General features: G+C 55.5%; 2 protein-coding genes across 9 annotated transcripts in view; one reads left to right on the top strand and one right to left on the bottom strand.

Moving 5' to 3' along the window:
* Positions 1–6: 6 nt before the first annotated feature.
* The window catches only part of Stk11 (serine/threonine kinase 11), a 24,154-nt gene continuing 1,525 nt past the window's right edge, over positions 7–22,635 (top strand). The window contains exons 1-10 of one of the 8 annotated variants that reach the window (XM_010634943.1): positions 7–360; positions 12,949–13,032; positions 13,748–13,837; positions 14,456–14,588; positions 14,670–14,806; positions 15,696–15,823; positions 16,481–16,538; positions 17,456–17,652; positions 19,642–19,839; positions 20,508–21,318. In XM_010634943.1, the coding sequence (XP_010633245.1) occupies positions 71–360; positions 12,949–13,032; positions 13,748–13,837; positions 14,456–14,588; positions 14,670–14,806; positions 15,696–15,823; positions 16,481–16,538; positions 17,456–17,652; positions 19,642–19,839; positions 20,508–20,773 (1,581 nt within the window). In that variant the 5' untranslated portion in view covers positions 7–70 and the 3' untranslated portion in view covers positions 20,774–21,318. The other 7 variants (XM_010634947.2, XM_010634946.2, XM_010634949.2 and 4 more) reach the window with 7 other exon arrangements.
* The window catches only part of LOC104869646 (voltage-dependent calcium channel beta subunit-associated regulatory protein-like), a 1,263-nt gene continuing 933 nt past the window's right edge, over positions 22,306–22,635 (bottom strand). The window contains exon 2 of the mRNA XM_019209049.2: positions 22,306–22,625. Within this exon, the coding sequence (XP_019064594.1) occupies positions 22,306–22,625 (320 nt within the window). The remainder of the gene's footprint in view (positions 22,626–22,635) is intronic.

The following is a 22,635-nucleotide window of genomic DNA, read 5'->3' as shown; positions in this document are numbered from 1 at the left end:
GCCGCCGGTCAAGGGGGACGAAGGGACAAGGGGTGGGGGGCGAGCCAGGCTCCCTGGCGCCGGATCCAGGATGGACGTGGCCGACCCGCAGCCGCCGGGCCTGTTCCCCGAGGGCGAGCTGATCGCCGTGGGCATGGACACCTTCATCCACCGCATCGACTCCACTGAGGTCATCTACCAGCCGCGCCGCAAGCGCGCCAAGCTCATCGGGAAGTACCTGATGGGCGACCTGCTGGGCGAGGGCTCCTATGGCAAGGTGAAGGAGGTGCTGGACTCCGAGACGCTGTGCCGCAGGGCCGTGAAGATCCTCAAGAAGAAGAAGCTACGGCGCATCCCCAACGGCGAGGCCAACGTGAAGAAGTGAGTGCGGGTCCTGCCTGGTGTCTCCCCGGCTCCGCTCCCTTTTCCGCTCCTCTTCATTTCTCCTTTTCTTTTAGTTTCCTATCGCCCTCCTTTTTTTTTTCTTCTCTCCTTTTCCTTCCTTCCTCCCCACTGCCTGGTTTTCTTCCTTTTCCTCCTTCTTTTCCTTCATTGTCTTCTCTCCTTCCCTCCTTTTTCTCGCTCTGAGTTCTTTCTGTCTTTCATGTCTGTCAGTTTTCTTTCCTAAGCTTCCTCATCTACGTCTTTTCCCCACTGTCCCTTCCCTTTCTCCCTTTCTACCTTCCTTCTGTCCATCTGCTCATCTCTTCTTTCCCCCTTTTTCCTCCCTAAAGATCTGAGCTGACAATGGTTGCCCCCCCCAAGCCGAGGACAGTGTGGTGCCCATCTGCAAAAGGACTTTCCCTAATTTGGGGCAACCCCCATGTACCCTCTGGAAGGGCCGCCCCTCTCCTGGTCGCGGGCTGTCAGCCCCACAGCTTGTGTTTGTTTGGGCCCTATGAGTTTGTGTGCAATGTGTGGCCATTACCAGGCCAGGCGAAATGGGGTTTGTTTATGCTGTCCAAGGGGAGCCCTGTAGTTGCCAAAAATAATTGTTTGCTCCAGCTTATCGGCTGGTGGGAGGGGTAGGAGGGAGACGTGGCCCTTTGTCGCCTGCCTAGGATGAGAGGCTGTGAAGTCCTCCTGCTCTGGCTCCGGTAGCCCTTCCTGGCTTCAGGTGGCCTTGTTTTTTCACAGATTTCTCCGGGCACTGCTGCCCCAGGCACCCTGGCACTGGCCCTGCAGGGACTGTAACAAGAAGCCCCTCCTCTTCTAGCTGGTGCCTCCTTATCACCGCCAGACCTCCTGCTCTTCCTCCCTGTCCTAACTTCTGAAACTTCACCCAACCCCCACCCCCATTTCCAAGAATGGACCTTATCTCTTGGACTGGGCTGCAGGACTGGTGGGGACACCCTGTGAGGTGGATGGTGACCTTGGACGACAGTCCTGGTCCCTGGTACCCACTGGGCTCCAGTCCCTTTACCCAGCTCGCCTAGCCCGTGAGCTGTGACAGGACCCATGATATCCTGCCAGCCTGAAGCCTGAAGCCTGGTGACGGGCGCCAAAGCTAATGCTCTTGGGAGTCAGCATGGCTGGGTCTAAAATGGGACCAGTGGGGACAGTGGATGGCTTCCATGGGGCCTTGAGAAAGTCTGGCACCTAGCACAGGGGCACTGTTAGGAGTTGGGACCAGGTATCCTCCCCCAACCCCCAGGCCTATCCCAGCTTGAGTTTGGTTTCTGGTCACTTTTTTCTCTAAACCAAAAGTGTGTGAGGGTGAGTGATCCACGGCTTCCAGTTTGCGATCTCTGCGGGTGACGTTTGTTGGGCCTTTGCCCACATTCAGGGCCGAGTGGTCACTGAGAGCAGGGGGCTCTGTATATAGGCTGTGTAGGGGAGAGCTGTGTCCTGAATGCCCCATGAAGCATGGCTCTCCTGCTCCTAGTTGTGCCCCTCTGTCCCCTAACCTTGGCTGCAGGGTCTCAGTCCTAGCCTCCCCCCTTACTGTCTCTCTTCCTACCCAGAAGGAATTGGCCTTGGCCCCCTGTTACGGGGCCTACCCAGCACCCCAGGTCCTTTGTACCGTTTTGTAGTCATCACCATTGGTAGACAGTGGGGCTCCTAAAGTCCCACTCAGCTAGAAGTGCCCCAGCCTGCTGTAACTGACGCCTGTTTCTAAAGGGGCTCCCTGCCTGGTCCTGACTGCCTTGGGTTCCTGGTGCCAGGAGGAAGCCATCCATTCCGGGGTCTTCAGGTGCAAACCTGCTCACTCTGGGAACTCTCCAGGGTGGTGAGGAGGTGTGGATGGGCAAGGGTGGAGGCCCAGCCTGTGGCCAACCATGGAATGACACATGGATGATCAGGACCCCTGTTGTAGAGGCTGGGTCTGAGGTCTTTTTTAATTTTTATGTGTCATGGGGAATCGTGCATGTATGTAGCCTGTCTGAGTTCTGAGTAATGCAGGCCCATTACTATGCCATGTAGACAGTAGCAGGGCACCCCAGCTGGTGTCTCACCTCCTAGCTTTGAGGGTGGTCAGTGGGGTTCCAAGAGCTTGTGTCAGCAACTCAAGGAAAGCAGGGCCATAGAGACAAGCCAAAGATGTGTGGGGACCCCAGGTCACACTGTCGGAACAGGAAGGGAAACTGAGGCCAGAAGAGTAGAATGGTTGGTGGAACCGGGACTGGACTTTGTGCTGGAGTCCCGTGAGGTTCCACTGTGGCTCAAGACCCATCTGCCTCCATGGGAGCAATAAGCCCTCACTGCTGCGGGCCCCAGCCCAGACTGAGGACAGGGTGAGGGGCTGATGTTTGGGGAAACCGCGGTGTGGAGGCTGCCCTGACACCTTTCCACCTACCAATCAGTGGCTGGCTGTGCAACTGTGAGGTGGAAGCCCCAACCTCCTTCCTGCAGCCCCACCTCTGTGGTAGGTGACACTTCCTGCAGGAACCATACTGCAACAAGGGGCTAGAGAGAACCTGGGTGGGGCTGCCACGTGCACGTGTGGGCTTTCGCAAGAAGGGGTGTCCCCTCTGTGGCCTGGGCCTGGTCCCCAGCTCCTTGGCCAGCCTCACTGCCAGCTGGCGGCAGGGCGAAAGGCCCCTTTGTCTGTGCTGAGCTTAATAAACTCGCTCAGGCTGTCTCTCTCATAGTGGAGAGTCCAGAAGTGTCCCAGCAAGCCTCTGGAGTCCTGTACTCCAGACCATGCAGAAAGCTGCTTTCTTAGAGTGTGATGATGTGGACATTGGCCAAGGTGGTGGGTGAGGGGACCGGCTGAGCTGCTGGTACCCTTCCTTCCCTTCCCAGGAAGCCACATGGAGCCCAGTCCTAGGCCTGACACTACAGAAAGTCACACATTCTCCTTACAAGGCAGGAGAGTTCCAAAGACATCAAAAAGTTAGAAAAGAGCTGCTGAGGCACCTTATCAATTAGCAGGATTCAAGGGAGAGAACCCCACCCCACATTGGGGATTGAGCTACTGTGTATGCTCAGCCCTTTTTATTTGTCTTTTGAGACAGGGTCTCATTAATGCTCCAAGTTACCTGGGCTGGCCTTGAACTTGCTGTGACCCTTCTGCCTCAGCCTTTCGAGTGGCTGAGGCGACAAATGTGTGCCACCTTCCGGAAGGGTTTGCCTTTCTGCCTGTGGGCCTCAGTGGTCTGCAGGGACGACAGCTTTCCTTTGTCTTTGCTCCTAACCTCCATGTTTGTCTGCCCTGTGAGGGCTGTCTGAGGCTTCTCTGCTTCTGCAGGTTACGTTTTGCCCATGGTGGTAAGGTGTGAACCAGCCTCGCACAGGAATGGGGCCTCAGGCCTTGGGGCCATGCAAAATGAGCTGCCCTGGGACAGCATATGGATAACCTGGCCAGAGGTCACTTGTAGCTCAGTGTCTCTGTCCTTCTCTCTCTGGGGTGAGGGAGTATGTGCTGTGACCAAGTCCTTTCTGCTGGATGTGTGCCAGGCTGCTTGGGGAGGGGATGTGAGGCACTGTGCTCAGCTGTCCCCTGAGAGCCTTGTGTGGTGAGTGACAGCAGGAACACCTTGCCCTGTACCAGGCCCTCCTCCATCTGTCAACACTACTAGGCCCTAGGCAGTACTGGCGTCTCCCGAGAGCCATATGGACCTGCATGTGAGGGACAGGAGGCCTGGTGTTGCCGTAGGGGTGACTGGCGGATACTTGGATCTAGGTGGTAAATAGTTAGGATTTTAGCAAGTTGGAAGTCAGAGCGCTGGACGTTGTCGGCTCTCATTTTCAGCAGACAGAATGTTCCGGGTGGACTTGATGAGATCCTGACATCTGCCAGGGGCCTGTGTTGAGAAGGATTCCACTGGGAGGCCCAGCCTGGATAGTGCTAGAGGTGGCATAGGCTGGCACACCTTCCCTGTCCCCATGGGCTCATGAGTGTACCAGGCCCTACCTATGTGATTGTCTCTGGGTGAGGCTGGGGCTGGACCCGTCTGCACTGGGAAGCAGGTGTGGGGGGCAGAGCTGGCACATGCTGGGCTTGGGTACCTTTGCAAGTGAGGCAGGCTAAGCCCTCAGGGCTTCAAAGGTTCCTTAGCCCCATGTGCCTGGAACTGAACTTTATCTTTTCTTTTTCTAACAACATTGTTGATATATAATTCTCATGTGGTGAAGTTCATCTTTGTTTTGTTTTGATTTTGAAACAGGTTGTTGCTATGTAGTCCTGGTAGGCCTTGAACCCACTGTGTAGCGTAGGCTGGCCTCAAATTCAAGGTGATCCTCTCGCCTCAGCCTCCGAAGTGCTGAGGCCACAGGCGTGCACCACCACGCCAGCTGAAGTTCATCTTTGAAATCACACAGTTCAGTGGCATTTAGTCCATTGACAGTTGTGCAACTGTCCCTTCTAATTCCAGAATGTTACATTACATCACCCTGAAAGAAACCCCATTCCATAAGCAGTCACCTGTCCCCTCCCTGGCCCCAGCACCCGGGAGTCCACTTCCTGTCTCTGAAGTCACCTATCCTGGACATTTCCTGTCCATGGAGTCCCATGCTGTGTGTCTTTCCTTTTGTGTCTGGTGTCTCTCACTGAGCCCAGGGTCCTCAGGGTCTACCCCACTGTGGAGAATGTCAAGCCTCACTCCTTTCCTGACCAAGTGACATTCCGGTGTGGGGATAAATGTTGCTATGCGTCCTTCCATCCCACTGCTGTGAGGGGGTTTGTAGTTGTCTGTGTGGGACTTGCTCTTAACCAGCTTCCGCTTCTAGCTCCTTTAGATATACCTGAGAGCCTTTTTTTATTCATTCATTTATTTGTGGCTTTGGGGATTGAAACCTGAGATATACCCCCAGCCATTTTACTTTATTTATTTATCTATTTACTTACTTATTTTGGTACCATGGATCAAACTCAGGACCTTGTACTTGCAAGGCAGGTGTGGTGCCACTGAGCTAAATGCCTGGCCCAGACAAAATATTTTTTTATTTTTGAGACAGAGTCTTGTTAAGTTGCCCAGGCTTTACAGTCCTCCTTTCTCAGCCTTCCCCAGTACTGGGATTACAGGTGTATGTACCACAGTGCCTAGATCTTATTTATTTTGCTGTGCTGGGGGTAGGACCCAGGACCTTGTGCATGCTGGGTAAGTGCTTGCTGCTGAGCCGTACTACCAGTGTCCAGTGCCTTTCTGAGGTTTTGCCAGTACCTTAACAACGCTGCTGCCTCTTGGGTCCCCTCTCCTGAGCTGGGGAGTGGGGTGTCTCAGATTGCAGTGGTGCCCAGTTGGCTCCCTGTGTGGTTTTGTCCAGATTGGTTCCAGAGCAGCTATTTTCCCTTCCTGTGAGCCTGGATATTTTTATGACCTTGTTTCCAGTTTCTCCTGGTTGATCAGCAAGGCAACTGTTCTGCAGGGGCAGTGCCTGCTAGGGGCAGGCTCCCAAGAGAGGCCCCCAGCTAGAGGTGGGAGGGGTGGACCCGAAAGGCACAGCTTCCTCCATTCAGAAGCACTTCCTGCTTCTCTGCGCAGCCCTTATCTTCTCCTTTTTCTATTTTTCTTTTTTCTTGGCTAGGGAATTAATATCTATAAGAAACATTGAAAATGGGGCAGCTGACACATAGTCCCACTGTACTGCCACCGTGACTGCAGCTGGGTGTCACTGGACTGTCCTGCAGGGTTGGGACCAGCCTGAGCCTGGCCCTCACCACCTGCTGTTCCAGTGAGAGTCTCCCTGCCCTCGGGCACCCACAGCTCTTGGCTTCTTTTAGAGTAGGAAGTTGACCTATTCCTTTCCTGGTGTATGTTTTGTATGTTTACATGAAATGTTTTGGACCTATTTTTAATTAAACAGCACAGAACACCCTAAGTGATAACCCCACTTACAGAACGAGGGTCTTTTTTTTTAGGGCCAGGGATTTAGCTCAGTAGTGCTGTGCCTGCCTCACAAGTGCAAGTCCTGAGTTTGATCCCTGGTACAAAAAAAAAAAAGAGAGAGAGAGTCTTTTTTTTTTTTGGTAGTGTACTAGAGCTGTAGCAAGAGCGCTTTCAGCAAACAAGTTAAATATTCCTCAGGAATTCTTGTTCATTTGCATATTTTGATGAAAATATCAGTAACCTAAACACTGAAACCAGGTGTGATGGCTCAGGCCTGGAATCCCAGCTGTTCAGGTGGCTGAGGCAGGAGAATCATAAATTTAGGGTCAGCCTGCCTGAGCAACTTAGAACCTGTCTGAAAATAAAAAGGGCAGGGGTTGTGGGTCAGTAGTGCTAGGGCTCTTGCCTCACATGTAGGAGGAGGCTCTGAGTTCCATTCCCAGCAAAGAAAAAACAAAAACAAAAAAAAACAATAAAACCTAAATACTTGGAACTTCATCTCACTTGGTTTTATTGTCATGTATCACAGTGGCACATCTGCAGGCTGACAGTGGTCCGAGCTGTGTCCCCATCACCAGCCCAGTCTTCCTGATCTTTACTGATCATTGGGTGATTTCATCTCTCTCTCTCTTCCTGAGACAATTCTTTAGGAGTTTCTGAGATGAATTTTGTGATTCAAAACCTCAGTCTTTATCTTTGATACCAGGGATCGAACTTGGGCATCTGTCTTTATCTTTGGAAAAGTTCTCAGCCACTTTGTCTCAGCTTGGAGTCTCTAAGGGAGAGTTTTAGGTGGAAAATGGGAGCATGCATCATTGTGTAACTTCAAGACTAAAGTAGGTCATAGTCTGTCTACTGTTTCTCCTGTTGTCAAACAATTGCCATTTTATTTTGGCCAAAATAAAAATTTTTAAAGGTGGATGTGGTGGTGCACATTCTTAACCCAGCACACTCTGAGAAGCTGAGGCAGGAGGATCACAAGTTTGAGGCCAGCCTGGGCAGCGTAGCTTAGCAAGACCGTGTCACAGAATTTTTAAAAAGGGCCTGGGGATGGAGCTTAGTAGAAAGTTCTTGGGTTAAATCATCCTTCAAACCCTGGGGATGGAACCCAGGGTCTCTGTTAGGCAAGTGCTTTGCCACTGAGCCCCACCTTGGCTCCTTGTTTATATTTTCTTGAAGAAAATACCTTAGTAACATCAAACAAGAACATGCTGTTATTTGTCTATAGGGGAAAGGTTCCTGTCGTTTGCCTTTGGTTGGAATTCTCTGGTGTGACTTTTTCATGGGGAAGATGAATATTTGGTGATGGGACCCAGGGTCCTGGGAGCACAGACCTATGTCTTCTTGGAACCTTGAGATGACTTTCCAGGCCCCCTCCTCTAGTCTTGGTTTCAAAGCTACTCCATAGCTTACAGAATCGGCATACCTTGCACTGCTGGACTTGTAGGGTGGGTACTAATGTTGGGGGCACATTTGACTTCAAAAGCCATAGCCATCTTCCAACACCAGTGGTCTGTGCTATCTTGATAGGGTTTGAAATCTGAAAAAGCAACCACATAGAACAGAGTTTGCCAAAGGTACCTGGGGGTACCAAGGTCCTGATGGGAGCATTGGGGGAAAGCTCCCTAACCAAGCTAGATCCTGCCAGGGTGGCACTCTCCTTAAGTGCAGGCCTCTCACTGCCCTAGTGTTTGCTTGTTTGTTTGTTTGTTTTAAGACAGGGTCTTGCTATGTAGTTCAAGCTGGCCTTGAACTCACTATGTAACCTAGATTGTCTTCAAATTTAAAGTGATCCTCCTGCCTCAGCCTTCCAAGTGCTAGGGCTGTAGGCGTGTACCACTGTTTCCTAGCTTTCTAGGTTAGTTGTGAACTTACTGTGTACCCAGGCTGGCCTCAAACTCACAGCATTCCTCCTGCTTCAGCTTCCCAAGTCCTGGGATTACAGGCATATGCCCCCATGCCTAGCTCACACTGCACCTGGGACGCCTGAGAAGAATAGGCTTGCACCTGGGACGCCTGGGACGTGCTGGCCCAGCACCTGGAACACCTGTGAGGAGCCAGGTTTTCATTGCACCTGGGACACCTGAGAGGCACCAGGTTCTTGTTGCACCTGGGATACCTGTGAGGAGCTGGCTCTGCACCTGAGACACCTGTGAGGCCTTACCAGGAGCCAGGGGAAGGAGGAGTAGTCCTGGATGGTTTGGTTGTCCCCAAGGGAGGAGTGCCTACTTAGGCCAGCTCCTGCCAGCCTGGTTCTGTCCTGGACACTGCTGAGGCAGGACGAAACGGGTACGGCCTAGCATTGCTTGCATGAGTGTCAGGTGTGAGCTGAAAATGGGAAGGCTCCTGCAAAGAGCAGCCAGGGACACAGCTGGGCGCAGGGGCTAGCATGTGTTACAGCTCAGCATCAGTCTGCTAGGAGAGTTTAGGCAAATGAGGAGCAGGTGTGAAGAGAGTGGTGTGGCGAGGTGGCTGTGGGTGTGTCTGGGGAATCACCTGAAAACACTGTTGTGTGAGTGAGCACTGGCTGGGGTCAGAGAGGCGGCACCAGACAGTAGGTCAGGAAGGTCCCAGGTAGGGCAGCAGGGGCTCTTGCCTGGGGAGATGCTGCCCCAGGAGTCACTGGGTAAGGTCTGGGGCATTGGTGATGGTCAGGACTAGGGGTGCATTTGGCATGGAGTGGGTAGGAGTCAGAGATGCTGCTCAGCACTCTGCAGTGCCTAGGATGCCCCACCCCAGGGAGAAGGACCCGGGCCCAGGGTGGAGATTGCTGAGGGAGACCCTGCATGAATTATTTGGAAAAGTTTGAATTGGCTATGTGCTCCCAGCAGAGTGCATAACATACTCCAGCTGGATGGAGCAGGCAGTGTGACCAGGGAACCCTGCTTCGGACCCAGACCTTTGTGCTGCTCCCCACCTTGATGTGGTGTCGCTGAGGAACATCCTAATACCTCGAGTTGCAGTTGAGTGTAGGTAACTGGCACATTGGGAAAGTGGGGGCAGAATCTTTGTTCTGCTGGTGGCATGCAGCCTAGGGCATCTTTGGCCTTGAGCTAGTGGCAGAGACTCCTACCGGTCTATGTCTTGTCAGTAGGTGGCTTTTGCTTTCTCTCCTAGTGTTGGTGTTTGTTTGTTGAGGTAAAGTCTTGCTATGTAGCCCAGGCTGGCCTTGAACTTGCAGTGATCCTCCCGCCTCAGCCCCCTAAGTGCTGGGGTTACAGGAGTGCTCCACTAGGCCCCTACATGTGCAGTGGTTTTCAAGGCTCTAATGGGCTAATCTCCCAGGTTGGTATGCTGCCCCCTCCTTGCAACTGGGATTGGTATGGGGGCCATCTCTGCTGCTGTTGTTGGGCAGGCTACTGGGAGGTGAGAGAAGGCTGCCAGTGAACCACATGTCCCGAGACCAACTTCACCAAACCAAGGGAGTGGGAACTTGGGCAGTGGGATAGGGTGGGTAGGAGGCCAGACAGGAGTGCCCTAGGTTACTCTCACTGCTCAACAGTGGCTCCTGTCCCAGGAAGAGAGGCTCCTTCCACGCCTTGCAATGGAGCCAGTCGACTTTTGGCCCCAGTGTCAGCACCCAGCCTCTGCAGCATGTGGTGCCCCTGGCTAGTACCAGCCTGAGCGTCCCTGAGGGGGCTTGCACCAGAGCTTCAAGAGCAAGTGGCTGTGGCCAGGAGCCAGGTCTCTTTGGCTCTGATGTAGGGGAGCCTCAATGACCACCTCTGGCCCAGGGTTGGTTCGGGCTCATCCTGCCTGTGTTCTGCAGTCTCCTCTAAGGTAGAGGCACATTTAGCCTCCTGGGTTTGTTGTCCCTTCGGCAGGGGAGGTCAGGGCCACATGAAACCCTGGGAGACAGAAGATAGACTGAGCATGTGCTATGGAAGCCTCTTGGGCCACTCCACACTCTCCTGAAGAGGCAGTGTCACTGTGTCCATCCTGGTCCCCAGCGTTCCCCTAGAGGCCCTGGGTACCCGCCAGACTGTGGACTCAGGCCACAGCCAGCTCTATAAATAACTTTGCCAGGCCCTGCTGGGAACTGGCACCGCCTGTGTGCTCACAGCTCAGAGTCAGTGCAGGCTGCACTGGCAGAACAGCCCCAGGCCAACCCCCCCAGGGCTGTGCCACCCATCCCCTCCCTCCATCCTTCACACCAGCACCTCCGAGGCTTCTTGCCCCTCACCCACATCCAGCGCTGCCCAGTGAGTCCCCTCTTGTCTGTGAGTGTGGCCATCCCAGGTTTCAGTACTGGGTACTGGCCTTCCATACCCAGCTCTCTGTGTCACAGTTGGACTTTCTACTAAGAAGAACCTTTATTAGACAGGTGTGGTGGCACACACCTGTAATCCCAACACTCAAAGAGGTTGAGGCAGGAAGAACACTGAGAGTTTGAGGCCAGCTTCTGCAGCATAGTTCAAGGCCAGCCCACTGCATAATGAGACAAAAAACAAAAACAGGGCCGGGGATTTAGCTCAGTGGGGCCGCTGCCTGCCTTGCAAGTGCAAGGACCCGAGTTCGATCCCTGGTACCAAAAAACAAGAAGAACCTTTATTAGCTAGGCAGGTACAGGTGTCTTCATCCTAGCTCTTGGGAGGCTGAGGCAGGAGGATCACTGCAAGTTCAAGGCCAGTCTGGGCTACACAGGGAGACCCTGTCTAAGAAAACAAGCAACTTTTATTGAAGTAAAATTTTGCCCATTCCCACTATGTGAGGCTGGGGATTTAGCTGAGTGGTTCCGCAGCCTGCCTCACAAGCTCAAGTTCAATCCCTGGTACCAAAAACAAAACCAAACAAACACTGTGTGGTTCAGTAACATTCAGTGTGGTTGCCACCGTGACCTGCTTCCAGAACATTCTGTCACCGCAGAGGCCTCCCCATCCATGCCCTCCTCACCCCCTGGCATCCACAAGTCCATTTCCTGTCTCAGCATTTGTCTGTCCTAGGTATTTCCTATCCAGGGAACCCTGCACTGGGTGTTCTGTGTGTTTCTGGCATCTCATTAAGCATAGTGTCTTCAGAGCCTGTCTGTCTGCTGGGGTGAGTTTCATAGCCTTGCTGCTTTCCTGGCTGAGTGATGTTCTGTTGTGAGGATGGACCACACTGTGTTTATCCACCTGTCAGTGGATGGGGCAGCCCCACCCCAGCTGCAGGGCAGCATGCAGGTGTCCGATCGCCTCTACTCTTAGTTCTTCTGGACAGGCCTTGGCTGGTCAAACCTGTTTGGGGAAGTGAGGCGTCTGGACTGGGTCACCAGCCTCTGTCTGACCCAGAGGGCACTGGCCCTTGGTAAGGTACAAGGGACAAGCAGGGCCATACTGCTATCCCAGCAAGACTCACCTGGGGTGCTGGGGATTGGGGCCCTTGGTATACTGTGGAGTCCTAGAGGAAGATTCTTGGGGGCCTGGCTTTCGTCTGGTACATGGTAGGTGCTGCATTTGCACTGCCATTGTAGTAACTGCACAAAATAGCTATTCTTGAGTTTAGAAGTTTCTTAACAGCTGTGTATGGTGGTGCATGCCTGTCCCAGCACTGGGGAGATTGAGACAAGATTGCTGTGAATTTGAGGCCACCCTTGGCTACATAGTTCAAGGCCAGGCTGAACCACATAGTGAGACTCTTGTCTTGGAAAAAAAGTTCTGATAATCTGGGGTGATAGAATATCTCAGAACTGGGTATTGGTGATGGTAGTACAATTCCTGGAATATAGTAGAAACCACTAAATTACACACTTTATTTACTTTTTTGTTTTTTTGTTGTTGTTTCGTTTTGTCTTGTTATTTTTTGTGCTGGGGATTGAACTCAGGACCCTGGCAAGTGCACTGAGCTACCTCCCTGGCTCTATTTAGTTACTTATTTTGAGACAGGATCTCACTACATAGTTCAGGCTGGCCTTAAACTCACTATGTAATAGTAGTATGTATGTAGGCCTTGAACTTGCAGAGATCTTAGTGCCTCAGCCTCACTAGTGCTAGGATTACATACATTATGTTGGGCATGGTAATGCATGCCAGTGATCCTCCTGCTTGAGAGACTGAAGCCAGCCTGAGATATATAGTGAATTCAAAGTTAGCCCCTGTCTCAAAAAAATCAGATCACACACTTTAAAATGTGAATTGTAGGCTGGGCCTGGTGGCACACACCTGTCATCCCAGCTTCTCTGGAAGCTCAGGCAGGAGAATCACAAGTTCAAGTCCATCTTGGGTAACTTAGCAAAACCATGTCTCAAAAAAAAAATGTAAATGAGGTCCTGTCTCAAAATAGAAAAGGGCTAGAGAGGTAGCCCAGTAAGAAAGCTCTAGATTCAATCCCTAGGACCACCCCCAACAAACCCAAAAGTTCAAACTGCACCCTGTGTCTTGTCACTATCCAAGCCTTTCTGGCCAATGACAGATGGAAGGCCTCTCTGCCTCCCTGGAGCAACTCACCCAGCCCTCCTCCAGTGGCTCCTCAGCACAGAAGCAAGACTGGGCTCTGGACACCACCAGCCTCCATGTCCCACCCTCCCCACTGTCCCCAGGCCCCACCCCAAAGCTCCTGCAGCTTCCTGGGCCCAAGAACACCTTCTCTGGGTGGCCTGTTGGCTGGCTGTCCAATAGAGGGCAGGGAGGTGCTCCTGGTGAGCAGGGCACAGGCGGCCCGGCCCTGGGGCCATGGTCACTGAAGCTGGGGTCCACCGAGGCCTGTCCTCTGGTTCCAGGGAAATCCAGCTCCTGAGGAGGTTACGGCACAGGAATGTCATCCAGTTGGTGGATGTGCTGTACAATGAGGAGAAGCAGAAGATATATCCTTTCCGGGTAGGGGCCCCTGTGCAGGTGGAGGGAGTGGGGTACGGGGCTGGGGGGGCTTCTGATGGCTCCTCCACAGTCAGCCCTGTGGTGTTGAGCCTCTGCTACCCAGCAGGGATCTTGGTGTGGTGTGACCTCAATCAGAGCCTGGTGTATCCTTAGGCTGTTTCTGAGGACCCCCATCTGTGATGTGGGAAGCTGAGGCAGAGAAGTCAGGAAGCTTAGTACAGGATTTCCTCCCTCCTACCCTGGTGAGAGGTAGGATATCCTGGGTCTCTGTCTGAATTCTGACCCTCAAGTTTGGAGGTCCCCAGGGCTCGTGGTTGTTGGGCATGGACACTGTGTCCGTTTGGAGGGGGTGCTGTGGGCAGGGAAAAGTGAATTGTTCTTGGGAATTGCTGGGAACATCCACAGCCCTGGTCTTTGTCCCCTAGGTGTTATGGCTGAGCAGGCAGATCTGGCCTTGGTTTTGGGGGGACTGTGCCCTCTACAGACCTTAGCACTTGTACTCAAAGTAAGTGTAGCAGGCCAGGACCGCAGCTCCTTCTCCCCAAGGGCCCCTTCCCTTGAGCACACATGATCATCTTCATGACCTTGGCCACTCTTGGTCCAGGGCTGAGGTGACAGAGTGTCCCTCTCTGAACCATTGCCCTTCTGGGGCCCAACAGGGTGTGGGGTCCCCACTGAGCTGTGGCTTCCTTAGCGCCCCACGTATATGGTGATGGAGTACTGCGTGTGCGGCATGCAGGAGATGCTGGACAGCGTGCCTGAGAAGCGGTTCCCTGTGTGCCAGGCCCATGGGTGAGTGAGTGCTGCCCAGCAGGCCCCAGCCCACACATGGATACAAGGCCAGTTCGACTTGGGCCCATCTTTAAACTTAGATTCTAAATATCGGAATGACAGCTGAGGGTTTTGTAACTGCGCTTCAGAGGCCTCAGTTTGCAGTGCCCACAGCCCAGCTGCACTGGAAGAACTGTCCACCTGTTACCTGGGTGGCCTTGTCCCCAGAGAGGCCTATTTTGGCTTTGGAGTGGTGCCTGGGGCTCGACTGTCCCTCCTGGGTGGCAACAGAGTCCAGATCCATGGTTGTTTCAGTGCTCTGGAGGAGGGAGAGGGCTTGATGTTTTGGCAATATTTGGAGGTCCAGGTACCCCATGTCACAAGGGGTAGCAAAGCCGTCAGGGTGAGCCTGGGGTCTCTGGCCCTGGGTGGGAGTGACTGCAGCCTCACGGAAATCAGGGGGCTCAGCCTTGGGGTCCCCAGTGAGACCTGGCCCTCTGTCCCATGAGTTTGCCTGGGCCCTAAGTGGCCATCCCTGTGTCCTATTTTCAAGAGGTTTCCCAGGTCACAAGGTTTGCATCAGCTCCAGAGGGCCGGGGAGGGCAGGGTGGCCCTGAGATGGGCGTCCCCTCCCCACAGGTACTTCTGCCAGCTCATTGACGGCCTGGAGTACCTGCACAGCCAGGGCATTGTGCACAAGGACATCAAACCGGGGAACCTACTGCTCACCACAGGCGGAACACTCAAGATCTCGGACCTGGGTGTTGCCGAGGTAAATGCCTCTTCTGTGGGAGTGGGGAACCAGGGTGCTGCCCTCGCCTGCACTTCCTGATGGCCACATGCATTGCCACAGGCCCTGCACCCCTTTGCTGCGGATGACACCTGCCGGACCAGCCAGGGCTCCCCCGCATTCCAGCCACCCGAGATCGCCAATGGCCTGGACACCTTTTCTGGCTTCAAGGTGGACATCTGGTCAGCTGGGGTCACACTGTAAGTGCCCCAGACCCTAAACTTGAATCATACAGGCCCTTGAGGGACTGCAGCATCCATCCAGTACCCATGGGCCCTGTCTGGCACAGGGTGTCCTGAGGTCCAGAACCCCCTCACTCCCAGGCAGCCCCCAGAGATGCTTGCTCTTTATTTATTGAGATACAGTTCATGTTTGCCTTGAAAAATGCAGTGCCCAGACTGGTACAGAGTGGTGATGTCCCACAGCCTTCTAATTCCTGATGTTTTCATCAAAAGGAAGGTGTGAGGGCCGGGCGTGGTGGTGCACGCGTAATCCCAGTTGTAAGTGCCCCAGACCCTAAACTTGAATCATACAGGCCCTTGAGGGACTGCAGCATCCATCCAGTACCCATGGGCCCTGTCTGGCACAGGGTGTCCTGAGGTCCAGAACCCCCTCACTCCCAGGCAGCCCCCAGAGATGCTTGCTCTTTATTTATTGAGATACAGTTCATGTTTGCCTTGAAAAATGCAGTGCCCAGACTGGTACAGAGTGGTGATGTCCCACAGCCTTCTAATTCCTGATGTTTTCATCAAAAGGAAGGTGTGAGGGCCGGGCGTGGTGGTGCACGCCTGTAATCCCAGCACTCGGGAGGCAGAGGCAGGAGGATCGCTGTGAGTTCGAGACCAGCCTGAGCTACATAGTGAGTTCCAGATCAGTCTCAACTACATGGTGAGACCCTGTCTCAAAAAACCAGAAAAATAAAAAATAAAAAGGAAGGCATGACGTGTGGGTGGGAGTGGTTTCAGGGCTATTATCTATCCCCAGAGGGTCTAGGACTGAGTCTTGCCTCCAGCAGTGTGAGTGAGATAAGGGAGCTCCATGGGCTCTGGCCAGCAGCTGACCTACCTCTTCTCTACCTTGGCTGTAAAGCTACAACATCACGACAGGCCTGTACCCGTTTGAAGGGGACAATATTTACAAACTGTTTGAGAACATCGGGAAGGGCGACTACACAATCCCAGGTGACTGTGGCCCCCCACTCTCCGACCTGCTGAAAGGTAGGTGTCTCCCAGAGCACTTGGATGTCTGTGTGGCAAGACAGTCCTAGCAGCAGCCCTGGTCTAAGCACAGAGGCCTAGGATTTCTTCTCACCATCAACCTGAGGTTTTGTCCTTTCCACCGCTTCTGAGCTGAGACTTTGCTGCCCTAGTGTACCAGGGGACCTTGTGGCACAGTGGGATCACTAGGACTCACCTGTGAGCCTGGCACCACCTCCATCCAGGTGCAGGCCCAGATTGCTGGTTGCTTCTGGGACTTTGCCTCAGGTCGGGGCACCCCTGAAGCCACCAGTTTCAGGCCTTTCAGGACTGGGTTTCCCTGATGTCCCCTAGGACCCTTGGGATGCTTCTTGTGCCACACAGCAGGTGGTGCAGGTGACCATTCACACTCTGAGTACGGTGGGTAATGGCGTGTCACAATCCTCACCCCAAAGTTTTATGCACATTGGTATGGCCAACAGAAGGCCAGGCCGAGGTGCTGCCACATCTAAGCTCTGTCTGCACCTGCTGTCTGGGTGCTCAGGGCCAGGGTGGATTGTTCTCCAGGTAGGTAGCATGTGAGGATTGCGGGCAGAGGTGGGACAGATGTTAGCAGTGGGTGATGGAGGCTTTGAGGTGTTTGAACCAGCTCCAACCTGGTCTTTGTGCTCCCCTCAGGGATGTTGGAATATGAGCCAGCCAAGAGGTTCTCCATACAGCAGATCCGGCAGCACAGGTGAGTGCCTGCCAAGTCCCCATGTGTGCTGCAGAGCTCTTATGGAGTCACCCTGACACTCGGCCTTTGGAGGTGGTGGGGTCTAGCTGGGGCTAGCCACGGCTGAGGGGAAGACGGTGAGCTGGATGTCTGCTTGAGGAGACTGCGGGGCAGTGTTCTGGTGAGGACACTGGAGGTGGACCCAGCAGCATGGGATGTGGGCAGTAGTGCTACTGCTGGCCTGGACAGCCCCATCTCAGCTCAGTGTCGTGGTGATGTGAGGCATGTGCACTGCTTTCTTCCTCTCTTCTGGCTCCTCCCCAGGAAACCAGTGTTTATACCAAGACGGCAGCTTCAGGGCCCCATGGGAGCAGAGGGTCCAGCTGGCACTGCCCCTCTCACTGGGTTCTTCCAGCCTCCACAGAGGCAAGAGTTCATTAGCACCCAGGCATTGGCACCAACATGTTGTGGGATCATACGGGGTTTGAGTATCCTTCCTGGAGTGTTTGGGGAGGTGCCAGGTCCCTGACGAAGGACATTAGTCCTGGCCCAGCATGGCCTTGATGCCCAGCAGTGGTTCATTGTGGACATAGGGACAGTTATGGGCTGGGATATATGGGGTGGCCAGAGGCAGCTATTTGAGAGGGTAATGTGACCACAACCTGGCTTCCTGAGGTCCAGAGACGTGTCCCCACTCTGCCTAGCCAGCACAGCCTTTTGCCTTGGGGCAGCAAGAGCAGAATAAGGTTGAGAGTCCGTGGCACAGGGGTGGCAGCTTGGGCATAGCACTGTGGCCAGGACACTCCAGCCTCAAGTGGAATAAGTGGCTATAGACACAGTGGGCATCCTGGCTGTCTCCTGGCTCCTGTGTGAGTGAGTGGTAGCTGCTGGTCACCCAGCAGTATCCTTATGGGACATCAAAACATGGGCTTTTGCAGCTGGTTCCGGAAGAAACACCCATTGGCTGAGCCGCTGGTCCCCATCCCACCCAGCCCAGACACCAAGGACCGGTGGCGTAGCATGACAGTGGTGCCCTACCTAGAGGACTTGCATGGCCGCGCCGATGAGGATGAGGACGAGGATCTGTTCAGCATCGAGGATAGCGTCATCTACACCCAGGACTTTATGGTGCCCGGTGAGCTGGCAGAGGCTGTGGTTGGGGTTTGTGGAGCTGGCCTGGCCAGGATGTCTTATGGGAGTGGCACTGCCCCTGGTGGCAGATCCCTGGTCCCAGAGGGTGCAGGATCGCACTGAGGGAGCTGCCCAGCACTCGGGGTAGGTGTGGGTGGGAGGGCTTCTGAGCATCCGTCCCAGGTACTGCCGGCTGCTCGTCAGCCTTCATGGCCCAAGTCCAACACAAACGGGTGGTGAGGCCCAGAGAGCCCGTTGCAGGGGCTTCTTGCCACTTCCACAGGGCAACCCGTCAGCCAGCTACCCAGGGCGGGTCCAGCAGCCCTCCTTCTGGTCATTGAGGCAACTGTGCTCTGATCCTGTCACCTTCTTTCCCAGGTGGCCAGGAAGTATCTGAGGCAGGGCTAGTGAGGAGCGAGGCGCATGGAGGAGCCAGGGCACAGCCCTCTGAGGAGAGGAAGCCGAGGAGGAGCGAGGCCTTAGTGTAGCCTGCTCCCCGCCGTTTCTGCTGCCTACCCTACCCAGTGACCCTGGACTGGCTCTGCCATAAAGCTTTGTCTGCCGTGTGTCTGGGTGATGCACTGTGGCTTCCCTCCGCCAGGTCCCAGTGGCCATTACCACAAGGATTCCTGAGGGAACAGGCACCTGAGGGGTGGGAGGACTAGGCAGGTGGCCCCAGGACATGGGGCTGTGGCTGCAGGGGAGGGTCTGGGAAGGTCGGGGTCAGGGAACTCAGCATCACTTCCCCGGCACTGTGCAGCAGCACCCGGGCCCTGTGAGCCCCACTGGCCTAGCTAGGTGGCCTGCGGCTGAGCAGGGCACCGGAGGCTGTGCTGTCTCCTGTCAGATGTGGCCCCTGGGTGCCAGCTGCTTCCTGGGTGTCCTGGGCATCCTAGGAGGAGAAGTGTACATGTGGGGTCCTGTGGGAGGAAGCCCTGCCAGGAGGCTCCCAAGTCTGCTGTCTAAGGCAAGACTCAGCCTGGGCCCTTTGCCCTGACAGGCAGCCCCTCAGCCCCAGGCCAGGGCGCCAGGCCAAAACTTCCTTGTGGGCTAGGTCCTGGCACACAGACCATGGTTCCTGCGCAGTAACCCTCTTGGGCCCCTAAGTCCATCAGGCCTGCCTTGGCTTGAAGAAAGATGAGGTTGGCAGGGAAGAGTAGGGGATGGGTGGATACCATCTTTTCCACTCCTGTGCCCAGTGCCCTAACTGCCCGGAAGGTGCCCCTGTGCCTGGCGCTACATCCCCAACCGGGTATGGCTCTTTGTGCAAAAGCAGGATGCTGCGGTGGCTCGGCTGTGGCTCACTTGCCCCAGGCTGGTTCCACTTTATACACCTGATTGTCCCCACCTGGCCTGGCAGTCCCTTCACCATCCCAAAAGCTGGGTCCAGGCTGCAAGTCAGCAAGATGTCAGACCTACTCAGCACAGACCTGATGACAAGACTGGCTGGCATCTCATTACCAAAGTCCCTGTGGAAGCATCTGCGAATGCAGGGTTGGGGCAGGCCAGCTCTGGAAGCCAAGTCAGGCCTGCCCCGCCCAGCACAGGGCACATACTGGCCCCAGGAGCCTTGGATAGCAGCTTCCTGTTGACATCTGCAGAGTTGGGCTGAGTGACCATGCTAGCTCCCATTGGGTGGGCTGGCCCTGCCTGCAAGAGCTGCTAGAGAGGCAGGCCTCCACCTCCCCTTGCCTTTCAAGCAAGTGCCTAGCTGGGCAGGGTGGCCACAGTGGACCTTGCCGTGACAGGGATGAGCACCTGGGTGGGGGTGTGCAGACTGGGCTCATCGTCATGTGCTGTTTTGGTCTTCGAGCCCATCTTATCCTATGACAGCAGGTGGGTACAGGCAGGCTTCTGCCCGCTCTCATTTTGAAGTATGGGGGTCCCTTCAGGTGCCACTTGGGCCACAGCAGGCAGAGGTGACGGGTGTGGGCCGGGCACGGTACTGCTGCTCCTGGCTCAGGCGGTGCTCGCCATCTTCCTCCTAGGACAGGTCCCGGAGGAGGAGGAGGCAGGTCAGAATGGACAGAGCCTCAGCCTACCCAAGGCAGTGTGCATGAACGGCACAGAGTCTGCACAGCTGAGTGCCAAGGCCAAGGCCAGTGCCACCCACTCAGCCCGCAAGGCCTGCTCCAGCAGCAAGATCCGCCGGCTGTCGGCCTGCAAGCAGCAGTGAGAGCGCCACCTGCAGGTGGGTAAGAGGTGAGACGGGCAACCTCAGCCTCTGTGGGAAAAGGAAGAGTTCCGGGCTATCCCCAAAAGGAGGTGTAGGATGTGGACCTGTCACTGGAGGTGGCACTTAGGTGGCCACAGCCAGTTCTGCTCCATCCCTGGTCTGGAGCTGTCCTGCCAGTCACTGCAGCCTACACAGCCATATAGCAAGGCTACGCCTGCTGTCATTCCCCCCACACAGCCACTGTTGTCATGGCAGGGTCAGGGATGGGGTCGAGGGGATCACTTTCCAGACCACCCTGTCCAGACACACCAGGATCCATGGCCTGTGCTGCTCTGGGAAAGGCCATGCTAGATACAGCCCTGAGGCTCTGGACGCAGCTGCAAATGGCAAAGCGTGCTGGGCAGTGCCTGGCTGCTTGCTGTGAACCACTGGGGTCCAGGAAGGGATGAGTTGTCTGGGGTGCCACGGGGTTCCCTGTGTGCCTCCACGTGCCCCTGCCCAGCCACATCCCTGTTATACTGCTGAAGCATCCTTGCCACCTGTAAGGGAGCCCATGGCAGGAAATGGCTTCTTGCTGTCTCACCCTGTTGAACAGGCCTTAGTTTTCCCAGCTATCTAGTAGTTTCTCAGGCACGAAGAGGTCCAGGTGCCCAGAATGACCACCAGTGTCCTCTTGCCCACAGCCTGTCTCCAGGAGCCACAGCCCAGGCCCTCAGTCTTCCTGTTGGTTCCTGACCCACTGCCTGCCCAGGAAGGTGGCCACCATGCCTCTGTGCTGACCGCTCAGGACGTCAGGAGCACAAGGGCCAGGCAGGGGGGTGGTAGGGGTCTTGGTGCAGCCCTCCCCTGGGTTACCTGCGCACAGAACCACTGGGTAGTGGACACGACTGGACTCTGCAGTCTGTGTAGAGCCTTCCCCAGGCGAGGGAGACAGAGGCCTGGCCTCTGAAATGCACTTTATGTTCAGACTACTGGCCCTCTGCCCGCCCCCCAGCGTCTGCCCCTGCTGCTGGGGACACGCTGTGGCCCTGGAGAGCAGGCTCCTGCCAGCACCTTGCATGCAGACCGCCTGAGGGAGCCCCGCGGCCTCATTTTTGTTGTTTGGTTCCTTTTCTTTTCTTTTTTCTTTTTTCTTTTTTCTTTTTTTTTTTTAAATAAAACAGGTGGATTTGAGCTGTGGCTGTGAGGGTGTTTGGGATCCATGGGGAGGTGGGTGAAGCACATGGTCCCCACAGGCAGGACCTTATCTGAGCTTTTGTCTTGCTCAGATGAGTGGGCAGTGGGAAAGTGTGGGATGCTGAGGCCACAGCAGTCTTGGGTCCCCAGTGAAGACCAGGAGCAGGCAGGAGTGTGCAGTAAATATTTAATAATCAACCAGGAAACAAAAACAACACGAGAACGCCATCTTGGGATGGGACAGACTGGATGGGCAGCAGCGAGGGCAGGGCCAATGGCCCCATCTTTTGGCAATAAATAAAGCTCGGGAGACTTGAAGCCTTGCCGCCTGGGCTGTGTTCTGTCCTTGTCTCCAACACTGAGTCCCCAGCGGCTCCTCTGGACGGGGCAGGCACGGGTCGCCAATCGCATGCGGGACAGGACGGACAGAACAGTGTGGACAGGGAGACAGTGGCGGCAGGAGGAGCCAAGTTCAGGGCTGGTGGCCGTGACAGCAGCGTTGGCGGCGGCGGCGGCGGCGAGCGCAGTTATTGCTCGGAATAGGAGGGGGCGCGGGCTGCCGCAAGCACATGCCGCGGTGAGGTAAACGGCTTGGAGGGGTTGGCAGCCGCGGCCTCCAGCCAACCTCCCAGGTCCTGGGATGGAGAGCTCTTTTATCTTTAGACTCTTCACACTTCCTACCTTGGTGGGGATCACGCATGCGCCTGGCGGACAGTGGCCTCCCCTCCCAAGTACATGCTCCTGACGCCTCAAGCTTCAACTGGCCGTAGAGGGAGGCTACACGTGTCCCTTGAGATATTGGATCCCGAGCCCACTGCAGGCCTGGACCAGCACCCCTCTGCAGCCAGAAATGTGGCGCTGTGTGCAAGGCCTGAAGCTGTTGTCTGAGGCCACCAGCATTGCCTGTTGTCCTTAAGAGCCCAAAGGTGGGAATTTCTTCCTCTAGTACAGCCAGGGTCACGGAGCATTGCACCTCTGGGTACTGCGATGACCGACCCACAGCATGCCCAGAAAGGGCAATGCATGTACACACCTGGAGGGCAGGAGGTTGACCAGAAGCTGTGGCGTGTGCACGTGGAATGACTGCCGGCCACTGAACTCTGCACACGCGCGCCTCGAGGGACACGTGGAGCTGCGAATGTGCGCACCTGGGACAGCCAGAGCACCCGGTCTGCACGTGTGCGCGAGCCACTGTGGTCCAGGTGCATACACGCCAGGGCGCGTCCCCAGGTCTGTCCCACTGCCATCGCTGCCAAGACCCTGGTGCCGGAGAAGCTGCCCAGAAGTGGGCTCGGGGCACAGGACTTAGGCCGGGCTGTGGTCGGGGGACGTAGGGGCAGCGGCGACGACCAGCACCGGGGCTGCTGGGACGGGCTCTGCCAGGCGCGGGGGGAAGAGTCTCTCCTCGAGGCCGGCCACGAGCTTGTCCAGCAACTCCCCGGGGGGCTCCACGCAGAGGCCTGAGCCAGGGCAGCCCCCGCCACCCCCACCCCCACCAGGCTCCTCCTCGATGACGGGAATAGCCAGATCGTCGCCCGTGCTGGCCAGTGCACGGCCCTCGGGTGGACAGTCGACACTGTCGCCACGGCGCAAGGGCGCACGCGAAGGCCGGGGTGCGGGAGGGACTGCAGTCCC

The sequence above is a fragment of the Fukomys damarensis genome, unplaced genomic scaffold, assembly GCF_012274545.1.
Source record: "Fukomys damarensis isolate Sample0158 unplaced genomic scaffold, DMR_v1.0_HiC HiC_scaffold_37, whole genome shotgun sequence".
Lineage (NCBI taxonomy): Eukaryota > Metazoa > Chordata > Mammalia > Rodentia > Bathyergidae > Fukomys > Fukomys damarensis.
This window is presented reverse-complemented; position numbering and strand designations above follow the sequence as displayed.